The sequence below is a fragment of the Emydura macquarii genome, unplaced genomic scaffold (assembly GCF_026122565.2).
Source record: "Emydura macquarii macquarii isolate MOO-44397 ecotype Brisbane River unplaced genomic scaffold, CSIRO-AGI_Emac_v2 contig_3088, whole genome shotgun sequence".
Classification (NCBI taxonomy): Eukaryota; Metazoa; Chordata; order Testudines; family Chelidae; genus Emydura; species Emydura macquarii.
In genome coordinates this window covers 272-15,368 of record NW_027133225.1, presented here as the reverse complement: position 1 = coordinate 15,368, position 15,097 = coordinate 272, and the positions used below count along the sequence as shown (strand labels likewise).

The following is a 15,097-nucleotide window of genomic DNA, read 5'->3' as shown; positions in this document are numbered from 1 at the left end:
CAGGCTACCCTGAGGTAAGTGGGAATACCATGAGCTGATTACACTGCAATATAGATAAGGTGAAAACATAAGCTATTGGTCCTTACATGATCCCTAAGATGTGTCAGCTATGTAGATTCAAGATGGGAATATGTTTCTGGGTAGTAAATATTCATGTAAACTGTACAGTGTGTGACAAAACTGGAATCATTACCTTGTACCTAAATCCCTGCATCTGGGCCTGGCTGATGTAGTAGAAAGAGCCTGAGACAGGAGATCTGGTATGAGGGACTAACTTATATTCAGGCCTTGCTGATATAAAGCAAAGTTAGCTAGAGTAAGGCTGTAAGCAAAAGTCAGGCCCCATTACAAAACATGCCTATTTGCAAGTTCAGAGAACCTGGCAAAAACAGGGGTGATGTTGCAAAACCACAAACATTCCTAAGAAGTGCTAGGTACAGGACACTCATGTAAACACATTCCAAATGGTTCCAGAACACTCCGATACCAAGTATGGTATAAACACATGCCCCAAAGCTGATATAGGGACACACTGATCCAACCTAAAGATAAGGTCAGGATGACAGGGTGGTGGGTAGAGACGTTCTGGTCAAACCAACATGTACAAGGTAAAGGGAGGTAACTAACCACATCAGAGCAATACATAACTTGCTGGTATCAGTGTGTATGGGTCACAGAGGGGTGACTTTGTCCAGCCGAGCGGGAAATGGAAAGTCCTGCCGTTCACTGAGTCGAGTCCATTGTAAGGGGGATACATGTCTTAGGATCCCCATAGAGTCTGCCAGGTGCTATTATTGAGCTTGGCTGACAATGAACCCGGCCAAGTGCCTTCGCAACTGAACCGAGTCTGCTCTTCCAGAGCAGTTCGATCGAGGCCTGTGGTGTCAGATACCTGCACAGAGCTGGTGCAGCACAGAGCAAGAGAACACGCACACGCACACACAGTGCCGACAACTGTCAACAGCTGGAATGGTCATAGAGCTTGGGATACATGCATAATAAAGTAACCTCGACAATGAGCTGGAGTGGAACTGAGTTTCTGGATCTCAGAGAACTGAATGAAGTCTTCTATCAGGACTGGATGAGGTGTTCTAGATAAGATGAGTGGAAAAGGCCTTGGAGGGAATCCCAACACTGAGACAACATTGCATCACTCTAGCAGTGGAGAAATGGGAGTAAGTTATATTTCAACCAGGTCTACACTAATGACCTATATTGGTATAACTACGTTGCTATGTTGATGGGAGAGCTTCTCCCATTGACATAACTGCCGCCTCTTGGGGAGATGGATTAAACACACCAATGGGAGGAGCTTTCTCATCGGCATCTTCACTAAAGCGCTCCAGCGGCATTTCTGACCCGGTGCAGCTGTGCTATTGTAGAGTTACGATACACAGCTAGTGGTTAGACTGGTAAATAGGTTGAGAACCACTAAGGTGGACCACATATGCCGTTCTCTCTCTGTTATGTGGGCCGCATCCACACAATATATATACTACCTGTGTGGCCCTGAGGATGTCACATGGACCACAGTTGTGTGCTGATTGGGCCGCAGGCAGTCTGTGGACTGCAGATTGAGAACCACTGCTTTAGACTCACTTTGTGGTGCCTTTATATTACTGGAGTGGTGTAAAATAGCCCTACGGTATATCACAAGGGGACTTAGGCACCTGACTGACACTTTTGGTGCCTAAATCCCACAATCAATCACCAACAGTAATAAGAAAGAAAGAAAATAAGAAAGAAAGAAAAAAAGAAAGAAAGATATTGATGAAAATCTGTAAGGTCCTAAATTCCCTCGGCACCTACGTTTTTGCAGAGAAAGCTCCATATGTACCTATAGACATGAATATTGCTAAGCATCTGAACGCCTAAGTTGTAACGCAATTCATGAAGCAGGGAGGTGTCCTGCCTCATTTGCCTGTATGCCTGAGACTCTACCCAATGTACCTGGGTACCGCTCGCCCTTAGTTTGAGGAAACCTTGCCTGTGCATGCCGAACGTTAGCTTGATTTCTCCACTGGCCACAAACGACACAGACACTCCCTGCTTAGCTCACACAGGTTCCACTGTTCCTCTGAAGGTTAGACATAGGCTCACTCCAGCCCTTGAGATCTCCAAACATCCCCCTGGAGTGTCCAGACCCTGCTTCACTGGACATTCATGAATTGATTGCTTCCAAATAAGCAAGGTTCTCACCTGGTGCAAACCTCATAACTCCATTGATTTCATTGGTGGTAGGCTGAATTAAAGTAGCTAAGGGTTGGCCAATATTTCATGCCAATGTTGCCAGGGTTAGTAGGAGTCCAGATATGCTTATGGATGAACCATTTGGAAATGGACTTCCCCATCATTCAGTGACTGATTACTGTTGACTTGCATCTTGAGTGGCCGTTAATTTTTCTGAAAAGCCACCATGATTATCCTTTTAGCTACAGCAGCTTTACACCAGAGTAGGTCAGACGTGCTCAAGAACAAAGATAGAAGCTGCTGGAGAATTTTGCTTGCTTTGAAGTTATTTCAAATGGAAACCACTGGAAGTGAGAAGAGAATCCAATCAGGAATGCAAAGTGGATGTGAAAGGATGCTGATGATGTAAATGAGTGGAGAATACTGATTTAACACTCTTGGTTTCCATTCACACTAAGGGCTAGATTCACAAAGGGACTTAGCTGGTGTAACACTGAGCATTGTCACACCTAACTTTTGGGCGCTGGGAAAATTACTGGGATGCACAAAGCCTGAGTCAGGCACTCAGGTTGCCTTTACAAAGAATGGGGAGATAAAGGCCTAAAAATGGGATCCCCAGAACGCAGCATCTTAGGTGGCTCCTCACCTAAGCTCACCAATGGGAGATGCCGAAGAGAGGTTGTGTGCTAAACCCCGCCCCTCTTGGGACTTTGACATCTAAACCAGGCCTACAGGGAGACACCTGTCTCTGCTTGGGAGTCTCAGCTGTGGGCCTTCTCTTGGAGGTGTGTCCTGCAAGAAGACAGCAGGTATGGATCTCATATCTCTTAGCTTTGCCATGAAGGCACTCACCTGGGATGGGGGAGATCCTGATTCATGTCTCTCCTCTGCTGGAGGGGATGTGAGAAGGAATCTGCCTCCACTCAGGTGAGTGTTCTGGCCATGGGGGATAGTCTGTGGAGGGGGCGCCCTCAATCTCTTGTTCCATTTTGAGTAACTACTTCAGGAGTCATTGGATGGGACGGAGAGAGAGAGCAGAAGTCTGAGAAGAATGAGGGGGAATTTGATAGCAGCCCTTCAACAACCTGAAGGGGGGGTTCCAGGGAGGTTGGAGCTAGGCTGTTCTCAGTGGTGGCAGATGACTGAAAAAGGAGCAATGGTCTCAAGTTGCAGTGGGGGAGGTCTAGGTTGGATATATAGGAAAAACTTTTTCCCTAGGAGTGTGGTGAAGCACTAGAATGGGTTACCTGGAGTGGTTGTGGAATCTCCATCCTTAGAGTTTTTTAAGGCCTGGCTTGACAAATCCCTGGCTGGGATCATAGAATCATAGAATATTAGAATTGGAAGGGGGACATCTAGTCCAACCCCCTTCTCAAAGCAGGACTAACCTCAGCTAAATCATCCCAGCCAGGGCTTTGTCAAGCCAGACCTTAAAAAACTTAGTCGGGATTGGTCCTGCTTTGAGCAGGTGGTTGAACTAGATGACCTCCTATGTCATCTTCCAAACCTACTCTTCTATGATTCTAAGAGAGTGAGTCTGGAGCCTAGAGGTTGAAGCTGTGGGGCCCAACTGTGTTACACAGGAGGGCCACATTAACCTGAGCACAACTTTGTGCAGGCCAAACAGATGTTACATATTTTAATAAGATTTAAAATCACTTGCATTGATTTATATTTAAAGTGCAGCTTGTTTCCTAGGCATTTACACAGGTTGTTTCTATGTACAGAATTATCTATTTCAGGAGGTTCTCAAACTTTTTTTATTGGGATCTCCTTTGAAATTATTTCAGGCTGTGACGGCCTCCTCCCAAAAAAATGATGGTCCCCACCCCACGATACCATGCTAGCCTTACTTCTGCACTGCTACTGGTGCACCTTTCAGAGGGGAGCACCTGGCCAGCAGCCACTGATTTCCGGCTGCCCAGTTCTGAAAGCAGCGCAGAAGTAAGGGTGGCAATACCGCGACCTCCCTACAATAAGTTTGTGACCCTCCTTTGGTTGGGACCCTTAGTTTGAGAAACGCTGGTGTATTCTGTTGAAGCAGGCCATGGGCCATATGAAATGCTCTGGTTGGCTGTGGGTCATAGGTTAGGTATGCTAGTTTAGGGCAAGCTCCTAGGATGGAAAGGGTTTTTTTAAGAGAAAGTTTTTGATCAAGGATAATGAAGCCAAATTTTGATCCCATTAAAGTTTTTGGTTGAGATGGAGAGGAGTTGCTATGTAATATTTTATCTTATATTATGTTCTCTTCCTACTATGATAAGTAAATCATAGTTTGCTTGGTGAAGGTTGCCTGAGTTCCTCAACTTTCTACTGGTCAAAGCTCCTGAGGGAAGAATCATAGAACCATAGGACTGGAAAGGACCTTCAGAGGTCATCTAGTCCAGTCCCTTGCAGTTATGGCAGGACCAGGCATTATCTAGACCATCCCTGACAGGTGTTTGTCTAACCTGCTCTTAAAAATCTCCAGTGATGGAGATTTCACAACCTCCCTAGGTAATTTATTCCAGGGCTTAATTGCCCTCACAGTTAGAAATCTTTTCCTAATGTCCAACCTAAACTGCTCCCGCTGCAATTTAAGTCCATTACTTCTTGTCCTATCCTCAGAGGATAAGGAGAACAATTTTTCTCCTTCATCCTTGACATCTTCCCTCCTGGGACATTTTTCTTGACCATTTTATCATATGTCCCTCTGCTCCAGTGAATTGTTAAAAAAATATTTCCTTTTAACAATTTTTATGTACTTGAAAACTGTTGTCATGTCCCTCCTCAGTCTTCCCTTCTTCAGACTAAACAAACCCAATCTTTTCAATCTTCCTTCCTGGGCCATGTTTTCTAGACCATTTATCATATGTCCCTCTGCTCCAGTGAATTGTTAAAAAAAATATTTCTCCACAGTGGAACAGTTTAAACAGAAGAGATTGAGGGATCCCAACATCAGCATATCCCAAAGGTCAATAGTTAGGGCACTCACCTAAGAAGGACTGTTGTGATAACCTAGTCTGACATCCTGCATCTCACAGGCCCTAGGACTTTCCCAAATACATTTTTTTTGAAGTAGAGAAGATTTTTTTTTAATCCTAAAAATGCTAGAGAGGGAGAATTCACCCAATATTGGGTAAACTGTTCTAACAGGACTAGATTTATGCTGGCATAAATTAACATAGCTCCACTGAAATCAATAAACCGGGTTCTGTTGCTCTGCCTTTACTAGTAGATTTGTGAGGAACGAAGTCGAACTCCTATTAAAACAAGAAAAATGTTTATCCAAGTCAGCAAAAGTGGACCACAAATAGAGTGGTATAAACTGGCTTGTTGAAGTGAAAAGAACTGTTCTAAGTGGTCTCCAAGGCTCCTGGGAAATTCATGGTTTGTCATGGAAATGAATTGGAAAAGTCCAGCAATGGGTGGAAATGTTTAGAGTTGAAATCACTAATATGATTGGTGAATGTTGACGGGAGAAGGCTGCCGTCGCTTTCTGGAATATTATTTATCTGGGGGTCACTCTGTGGGATAAGAGGGGAATGAGTGGACTGGAAAGAGAGAACTTTACTATCATCGCAGCCATACACACCATCCTCAAACTCTTGATTCACCATGAGGCCTTCAGGCCTTTTTTGCCCAGATTCTGAATGTCATCCAGAGCAAAACTGTCCAGAGAGAGGGAAAGAAATTAAATCAGTGTGACGGGCCCCCTTAGGTACAACCTGGAACTGTGGGACTGCTGTGTCCCCTTAACTCTCCAGCTGGGGCTGTCTCTCACAATGCTGTGTTAGTGACAATCAGCCTACCCCTCCAGCTGCTATCACTCAGCCACCAACATGCAGAGACACACCCACCGAAATTGCATGAATGCTCTCTAAGCCACTCATGAACTGGATATAGGGAGAAACCAGCAAATCCCCCCCAGCCTTGCACCTTAGAAGTGTACCACCTTACACTGCTCAAATTGATTTACTCAAAAAAGGGGTGGAAGTAACTGGTCCCAATGTTGCAGGTTCCCTACCATGAATTTACACAGCATCTCTTTCAGGGTCTTTTTAAAGCGTTCCATCAGTCCAACCATTTGGGAGTGGTAGACGGATGTCCTTAGTGCTTTGATTTTTAAAAGGGCACATAGGTTTTGCATCACCTTGGATGTTATATTGGTCCCTTGATCCATCAGGATCTCTTTACGCATCCCTCCTCTCGTGAACACCTTCAGCAACTCAGGTGCCACGTGAGCGGCGGTGGCTGACTGAGGGGGTATGGCTTCAGATTACTGGGTGGCGTAGTCCAACATCACCAGGATTTATTAGTGCTGGTCATCTTCCTCATGGGTCCCATAGGATCCATCCCAATCCTCTCAAACAGCAACCCAACTAATGGAAGGGGGACCAGTAGGGCTTCTGGGGGTTTCCAGGTCCCCACCAGTTGACACAAGGGGAAGGAGGCATAATAACCTTTGACATCCTCATGCACCCCAGCCAAGTAGAACCTGAGTGTCACTAAGTCCAGGGTCATTTCACACCTGAGGTTCCCCCCACAGGGTATCGCATGGGCCAGCTGTAACACCTGACGCCGGAACCTCTTGGGGGCCAGGAGCTGGGCTCAGGTCTCACCCATCTGTGTATCTCAGATCACCTGATACAATCTTTCCCCCTGCAGTCCAAAATGGGGCCATAACTTCTGCAAGTGGGGGTTAACTACCTTCCCATTTATGCCTGTGACTGTTCATAGGATTGGCTCAGCATCAGGTCCTCCTTCTGGGCACTGATAAATTCCCCTCCCTAGTCAGCTCATCCCAGTCTTGGGGGATGGGAATCTCCTGCCTCCCCTCTGGCAGCTGTTGGGTGGAGGGGCCTTCTCCGGGGTCATCGTCGCCCCTTACTCAATCCAAGTCCCCTGCCTCTGGAAGGTCTAGATCCTCCCCCCGGGAACCGCCTTCTTCCCAGAAGGGCCCATCACCCCAAGTTTTCACAATCTCACTGAACTTCTCCAGATCCTTACCCAGAATCACGCAAGGGTCTGTGAGACCCCAACCATTTCATCCTGACATGTCCCTTCATCTTGAGTTCCACTGCCCTCATGGGATATGGGTGCATGTCCCCATGAAAGCACTGGAGGTAAACCATGTCCACATCATTTCCTGTGTCTGCTAGCTACCTCAGGACCATGGTGTGGCTACAGCCCACACCAAGATTGTCAATTTGGTGGCCCCTTTCTACCTGCCCTGGCTGTCTAATGTCCACACCTTTCCATATGAACAATCCATATAGGGGCACTCTTAGTGGTAATGGCCCTGCTGTCCACAGGAGAAACTGAGGCCAGCTGGTGGGTTCTCTCTTTCCCTTCATGCCATCTGGGACTGGTGAGAGGCCTCTTCTCTTATACCTAACAGGGGCCTGGGATTGTCCCCTGTCTGGACCCCTGTTGCTGTGGTCAGGTCCAGGCCACTATTGCAGCGTGGGTCAGAGTCTAAGACCAGTTCCCCAGGTGCACATCATCCCCGGTAGCCTCAGGACCCCTCAAGTATGATGCCCCTGATCCTAGGGCACCTGGAGTGGGTGGCCACTCCCATGGTGCCTTTGATAGCCAAGAAGTCTTCGGCCAGGTTGACCGCCTCTGCTAATGTTCCAAGCCAGTATTGCAAGACCCATTCTTTACTTCCTGCTGGGAATATCAGGGTGAACTGTTCTAGGGCCACCTGTTCCTCCAACTGCCTCGTTGGTTGCAACCATCACTGATAATGTTCTTTGAGGCACTGGGCAACAGCCTGGGATCGGGCACCCATATGGGGAATTTTTTTTGGTGAAAATGTTGGTGGTGAGTGTCAGCGTTGATGTCAAATGCACCCAGGATGGTATCTTTAACCCTGTCATAGTCCTGTGCCTCCTTTTGGGTAAAGGCCCCAATAAATGGTCTGGGCCAGACCCACCAGCTACATGGACAGTAAGAGGGCCCAGTGCTCTGGGGGTCATCATGCTGCTGCTACTACCCTTTCAAAGATGATCAGGAACACATTTGAGTCATCTTCAGAGCCCATCTTCATCAGTGTCACCAGTGGGTTACTTGTAACCATGGGACTTGGTGTTTTTGCCCCCAGGCTGACATTTGCCCCTTGTGGTTGGAGTAGAGTGGCGACTTGCTGGACCAGATGTTGTTGCTGTTCATGTTGTTGAGTGGCCAACTCCCAGAGAAGCTGTTGTTGCTGCTTTTGTTTTCGTGCAGCCTGTTGTGTTAATGAGTGGCCGTCTGCAGGAACAACTGCTGTTGTTGCAGCTGCTATTGTGCTGCTTCTTGTTGCTGACTGTTGACCAGACAGTTTAGCCCCTTGTCTATCTCCATAGCTCCCCCTCCCTTGAGCCCTCTTTGCTTTCAAGGGACTCTGTTTCCTCTGCCTTTTCCCTTTTCCTTTCTAGGTCTTCCCACAGACCTGGATCACAATGCCTGCATTCCCCGCCAATTGTAGTTCGGGGGTGACATAAGGGGCGCCTGTCTGGTGGCCTCAGTTCAAATGGTGGCTGTCATGCCTAATGCCTTCAGTTCAAGAACCAGCAGTCTCACATAGGAACCTCAGTTCACGCAGCAGTCATGCTGAGTGGCTGCAGTTCATGCGGCAGCAGTCCCATTTAATCAAGGGACGTGGGTTAAAAATATATTAAAGAAAGACCATGTCATTTTTTCCCAACTCTCCACTTTGCTTAATTGACACAATGGGTTTCCATAAGTAAATGACACCATAAATTTGGATCTCATTTATGTCCCTGATCCAAGAATTCATCTGCTTCTCTTTTAAGCATGATTGGTCCATTGAAGTCAAGGAGGTGACTCCTATGCTCAGAGTCGGGCATATGCTTAAGTGCTTGGCTGTAATTGAGTCTATAGAAGTTAAAATTTCCCCACCTTTAATTCCTACCCCTGAAAAATCTCTCTCTGATCTCAAACTCAATATGAATTTTCTTTCCTACATAGGATTAATCTGTAAATCAAATTTTGCTTTCATTACCAGGTCAAGAACTTCATGACCTTCAGGGTTTTCATGCAGTGACACCTGTGTAACTCCATTCAATCTTCAACTTCTGCAAAACAGAGTAAGGTCAATGGAGCTTTGCTGGTTTACCCCATTGGCTTTGAAGGAGTTATACCAGTTGGGAATCTGGTCTGTTGACTTTGACACAACTAATTTGATTTACACTAGCTCTGGAACTGTCTCATTGATGGTGATGGAGCTACGCTGATTTAATCAGGCTGAAGATCTGTCCCAGTGACTTCACAGGACCAATGAAAAGTAAGATAATACTCAATGCTATCAGAAGCTCACCCATAAATTGTATTAGTGAAGACATTGGAGGTGTTCTAGCAGAGACAGACATCTCTGATGATTCAGTGTGGACTAAGGATCACTGATAGTAGAAGTTTGAGGGTGAAATCCAGGTCCAGTTGAAGCTAAGGTCAACGTTCCTATTGAAGCCCATCAATGGGCCCAGGATTTCATCCTGAGAGTTTATCCACTCACCCTCACTGATTAATATGGAATCTATCTCTATTGGTAGCACTATGTTCAGAAAGAAATACATTGGTGGAAATGATGTTTTCTCCTGGAAAATTCAGAAGAATATCCTTTTTGATGTAATGGCAAGAGGAATTCTCTCAACTTGATGTAGAACATTTCTTTGCACTAATTTAAGTGACTCCCATTTACGTTCTCCTTCAGGGCCTTGTTTGAGAATTAGCTCTTGTCCCTATTCACAAGGGATACAAGATCTCCCTACAGTTGGTTACTACAAATGAAGAACAATTGTCCTCAAGAAGTCATAACTCACTCAGAAGTTGTACTTAAATTATGGTTGGGTCGATTGCATTTGAGGATTGAATGAAAGGTAAGAATATTCCTTTTGCTTGTTTCTTTTTTCCTTGCTTACGTTCTACTTTTCTCACAATTCATGCTTCTAAATGAATCTTTCTGACTTTCTTGGCTGGTAATTCAAAGTTCCTAAATGTGTTAGCCAAGAAAACCCAGTGAAATTCAGTGAGTTTTCAGTGATTAATTCCTTTATATACTTTTCATAATCAAGCTAAATTTAATTTATGTCTTGTTTTATCTCTTTTTTATCTTGACTAAATGTGTGCTGCAGGAATACACATTTCCACACTATAGTTATGAATCTAGGGTCATATTTTGATCTCAATTTGTTTAATACAAATCTAATGAAAATTCACATACATCAGTGGAGTTCCTTTGAATTTTACTCTAGTTGAATCTAAATTCAATGAAGATATAATGTCATAACATTGATACGAGGGCTGAAAGATTCAGTTCATTGTCTGTGTCCTTAAAAATTTGCAGTCAAATTTGAAATGTGATGCAAAGAGTGATAATTGATTTTTTTTAAATTACTGTAATAAGATATTTGAAAAATTACTCTAATATAATCTTATGATTATTTACATTTGTTAGCCCTGATGGTCCCCTCATTTTCATCATTTTTACAATTCAGTAAATCCACTGACTTCAATTGAGGTAGTACTGATTTCCTGCAGCAGGATTGAGAGGAAAATCAGGAGAAGAAATAACACAGTAATAAGACTAGAGAAGTCTGAAGACAGTAAAGGGAGACTTAACATTAATGCAGTAGGAAGTACCTGTCAAATCATGTGATTGCTATTCCTAATATTGAAGCAACATGTATATATTGCCAAGTAGCTTATCATCAAAATGAAAAGTTGGCTGCCACATTCCCATTCGCTTTAACACAAGTTGTATACCAGTACAGATCCAGTGAGTGGAGAGTCAACTACTCTCACTGCAATGTAGTTGCAACTGATTTACATTAGGATGAGTTAAAGGGAATTCAAGTTATTTTATTATGCATCTTGACTCTATGTAAATAACGTATTATTATGTTATGTTTTGTAGTATATATCTTGTGTATGTTATATACACTGATAGTATCATATATTGCAATAGATGTATTTTGTGAAATTAGTTTAAAAAGTAGAATTTCAATTATTAATAAGACTTATGGTGTTTGATTGATTTTGATATCAAATTTGGAAATCCTATTTCATGCCATTTATGTAAAGAGTTCAAATGACTTCATGCAGCATTATTTGAGGACATCAAGAATGTTGTTTCCCCCCTTCTCTACTCAAATGCTGGAAGAATAGAGATTCAGTAGCTCAGACAGATTATTGTATTTTAATGCAGCTGTGTTTGTTCATATTTTGTGTAGAGTGTGACAAGATCTCTCTCTCTCTCTTTCACTACCTGTCTGTCTAGATACTTCAGTTGCCATATTGGTGTAGTTTCTGATTCAATACTCAAAAGGATCTTTAATCTTTGTTCCTACAGAAGGAACACTCAAACAATGGAACCGAATAACCACACCAGGGTGACCGAGTTCATCATGCAGGGGCTCTTTGACCACCCTCATCACCAGGGGCTCTTCTTTGGGCTATTCCTGTGCCTTTATGCAGCTGTCATCCTGGGAAATTCCCTGATCATTGTAGCTATCGTCCTCCACCCACCTCTGCACACCCCCATGTACTTCTTCATCGCCAACTTGGCCATGCTCGATATTATGTGCAGTTCTTCAGTTCTGCCTAAGATGCTGGAAAACCTGATGCAGGAGAAAAAAAACATCTCCTTTGAAGGCTGCATAGCCCAGCTCTTTGCCTTCACTTTTTCAGGGGGGACGGAGCTCTTGCTTCTCACCATCATGTCATATGACCGGTATGTAGCCATCTGCCATCCTTTGCACTATATAAATCTCATGAGCAAGAGAATTTGCATCCGTTTAGCAGCTGGTGTCTGGTCAGTTGGTGTCATAAATTCATTGGTGAACACATTACTCACATTGCGCCTGGATTTTTGTGGGCCCAACCTCATCAAACATTTCTTCTGTGAGTTCCCACCAATCCTGGCACTGTCCTGCAGCTCCATCTACCTCAACCAAATTATGATGTTCATGGCAGACATCTTCCTGGCCATGGGGAACTTCCTGCTGACCACTGTGTCCTATAGCTTCATCATCATCACCATCCTGAAAATCCAGGGTTCCAAAGGGAAGCAGAGAGCCTTCTCCACCTGTTCCTCCCACCTGCTTGTGTTCACCTTGTTCTACTCCTCCATCATCTACACCTACATCCGGCCAACCTCCAGTTACTCACTGGATAAGGACAAGATGGTGGCCATAATGTACACGCTAGTGACTCCCATCCTGAATCCTCTGATCTACAGTCTGCGCAATAGGGAGGTCAAAATAGCCTTCAGGAAAATCTTTCTATTTGCCATGAAATAGTAATTTTTCCACCTGTCTTGTCCTTTTTTGGTCAGGTCCACAGATGGTCTAAATTGTTGTAGAACTATGGACTGCAATAGACATATGTTTGTACTGTGATCCATTCACTTCAATGGAAAAAAAATGATTTATACCAGCAGGGAATGAGTTGTATTGACGGTAGGAGGACAATTCCTGATTTACCCTAGCAGGGTTATGGGTCTCAATACCATCAGTGGAGCTCTGTTGAATCATATTCACTGGACCAAAGCACATTGGGTCAGAATTTTCAAGGTATTTAAGTATCTAATGGTACGTTCCTAAAACGTAAAACTCAGTGGTTTCAATGGGTGTTGGGTGCATAGGTGCCTCTGAATATCCCATCAGGTGCCTAAATATCTGTAAAAAATCTGTACCATTATGCAGCAAATTATTTTGCATGCCTTTTCATTGCATCACACTCTTATATTTTATCCTCAATGAATGTGTGATAAAAATAAAACTTATTTTCTCTCTGTTCTCTAATTTCTTGTTAGACATAAACCCCCCAACATTTCAGTCATATATATGTTGAGATCTGGAGGTCTCCTGGCTGTGTGTCATGGAGTAAGGTCAGAGATTTTAATAGAACAATATTTAGCAGAATACATTTTTATCTAACTGTAAAAATACACACTCAGCATGAGAAGTTTGGGCTTTCCAAAAGATATGTTGTGTTGATAAGTCAATGATTTAATTCCAGCAAAGGAGGAGATATGAAACCATTGCTCACTGTTACCGTAAGAATTAGTTCACTGAGGTTAGGGGTTTCGTGTCCAGCTAACTCATGTTATAACCTCCACCATTAAATAACTTTTTAAACTGTTATTAAACTGCAAGGAAAAGAAAGAAACAATCAAACAAAACAACTTCCGATTTTTTTCAAAAATAAAGTATTAAGCAAGGATATCATGTCAACAATTTTTTATTCCCTTTCCTTCTAACCATATAGAGATTTTTATATGGGAATCCTCTGCTTACTGGGGTGGATATTGTGTAGGAGACATTATTTTAGGGTTAGTTGTGGTCAGCAGAGATACCCTGAATTGATAACATTGAAATGTAGATAAGGCGAACAAAAAAGTTATTGGTCTTTGCATGATCCCTAGGATGTGACATCCAAGTAGATTCAAGAAGCATATATGTTAATAGTTAGGAAAGATATATATAAATTCTGTAGTATGTGACATGAATAGGATTTGTGCCATCACCCTGTACGTAAACCTTTGCATCTGGTCCTGGCTATCATGGATACAGAGAAGTAACATGCACAATACAAAAACTTCACATATGAGCTGGAGTTGAACTGAGTTTCTGGATCCCAGAGAACTGGCGTAAGTGTTCTCCCAGAACTGGGCAATGTGTCCTGAATAAAGGGAGTGGGGAAGGACTTGGAGGGAACCAGAACACAAAGCGTGGGAGAGGGGGAATGACGCTAGGGGTGGGAGTGACTTCAGACACCCACAGTTCATATTCCAGATATTATTTGGGGTTTAAGCAAAACCAGTGGAGGGGGTATAGGTGATGTCAATTGGTTCCCTCCATCTGGCCAGTTTTGTCAGAACGGTTTCAGAATCAGACACAGAAGGCTTAACAGCATTATGGAGGACCCAGGATCTTAGCAGTTGGTAGGGTGAAGGCACAATGGTAAAACTCCCTCCTTCCAGTCCACTCATCACCTCTGACCGTATGTAGTGACCCCACAAATCAGTAAAATTGCAGAAAATTGCACAGCCTTCTCACATCAACATTCATCCATCATTTAGGCGATTTCAGTCATGACCATTTGCGCTCATTTCTTGTTTGCTTGTTTGCATGACTATCCACTAATTTACCTGCCACCTATGAGACCACTTAGGGCAGTTCCTTTCACATCAACATGCCACTTTGTACCAGTCCATGTGTGTCCATCTTTTGCTGACTTTCATACTCAATTTTTTTAATAGAATCAAGGATGAGGGTTGGAAGGGACATCAAGAGGTCGTTTAGTCCAACCCTCTGCTCAAAGCAGGACCAACCCCAATTAAATCATCCCAGCCAGGGCTTTATCAAGACAGGCCTAAAACACCTCTAAGGACCTATAAAACACCTCTAAACGGACCTCTAAAGCTCTAAGGACCTCTAAAACACCTCTAAGGACGGAGATTCCACCATCTCCCGAGGTAACTCATTCCAGTGCTTCACCAACCCCCTAAAGAAAAATATTTTCCTAATATCCAACCTAGACCTCCCCCACTGAAACTTGAGACCATTGCTCCTTGTTCTGTCATCTGCCACCACTGAGAACAGCCGAGCTCCATCCTCTCTGGAACCCCCCTTCAAGTAGTTAAAGGCTGCTATTAAATCCCCCCTCACTCTTCTCTTCTGCAAACTAAATGAGACTAGTTCCTGAACCTCTTCTCGTAAATCATGTACTCCAGCCCCCTAATTATTTTTGTTGTCTTCTGCTGGGCTCTCTTCAATTTGTCCAAAAATGGGGGTCCCAAAACTGGACACAACTGGTATGTTCAATTTTTTGTCTGCAAATTTTACGGTAAGTGACGCGATTGACAGGACCTGGTTCACTAATGTCTATGGACCTGTGCCAATTTACATCAATGTGGATC

The 15,097-nt window shown here is 43.8% G+C and overlaps 1 protein-coding gene across 1 annotated transcript; it reads left to right on the top strand.

The window, feature by feature from the left end:
• The first annotated feature begins 11,540 nt into the window (after positions 1-11,540).
• Positions 11,541-12,473, top strand: LOC137141576 (olfactory receptor 13G1-like). The gene has a single exon (XM_067530509.1). The coding sequence runs from the start codon at positions 11,541-11,543 to the stop codon at positions 12,471-12,473; it is 933 nt and encodes a 310-aa protein (XP_067386610.1).
• Positions 12,474-15,097: the final 2,624 nt, after the last annotated feature.

Excerpts from the sequence above, each read along its gene's own strand:
- LOC137141576 (XM_067530509.1), top strand. The coding sequence starts at position 11,541 with ATGGAACCGAATAACCACACCAGGGTGACCGAGTTCATCATGCAGGGG.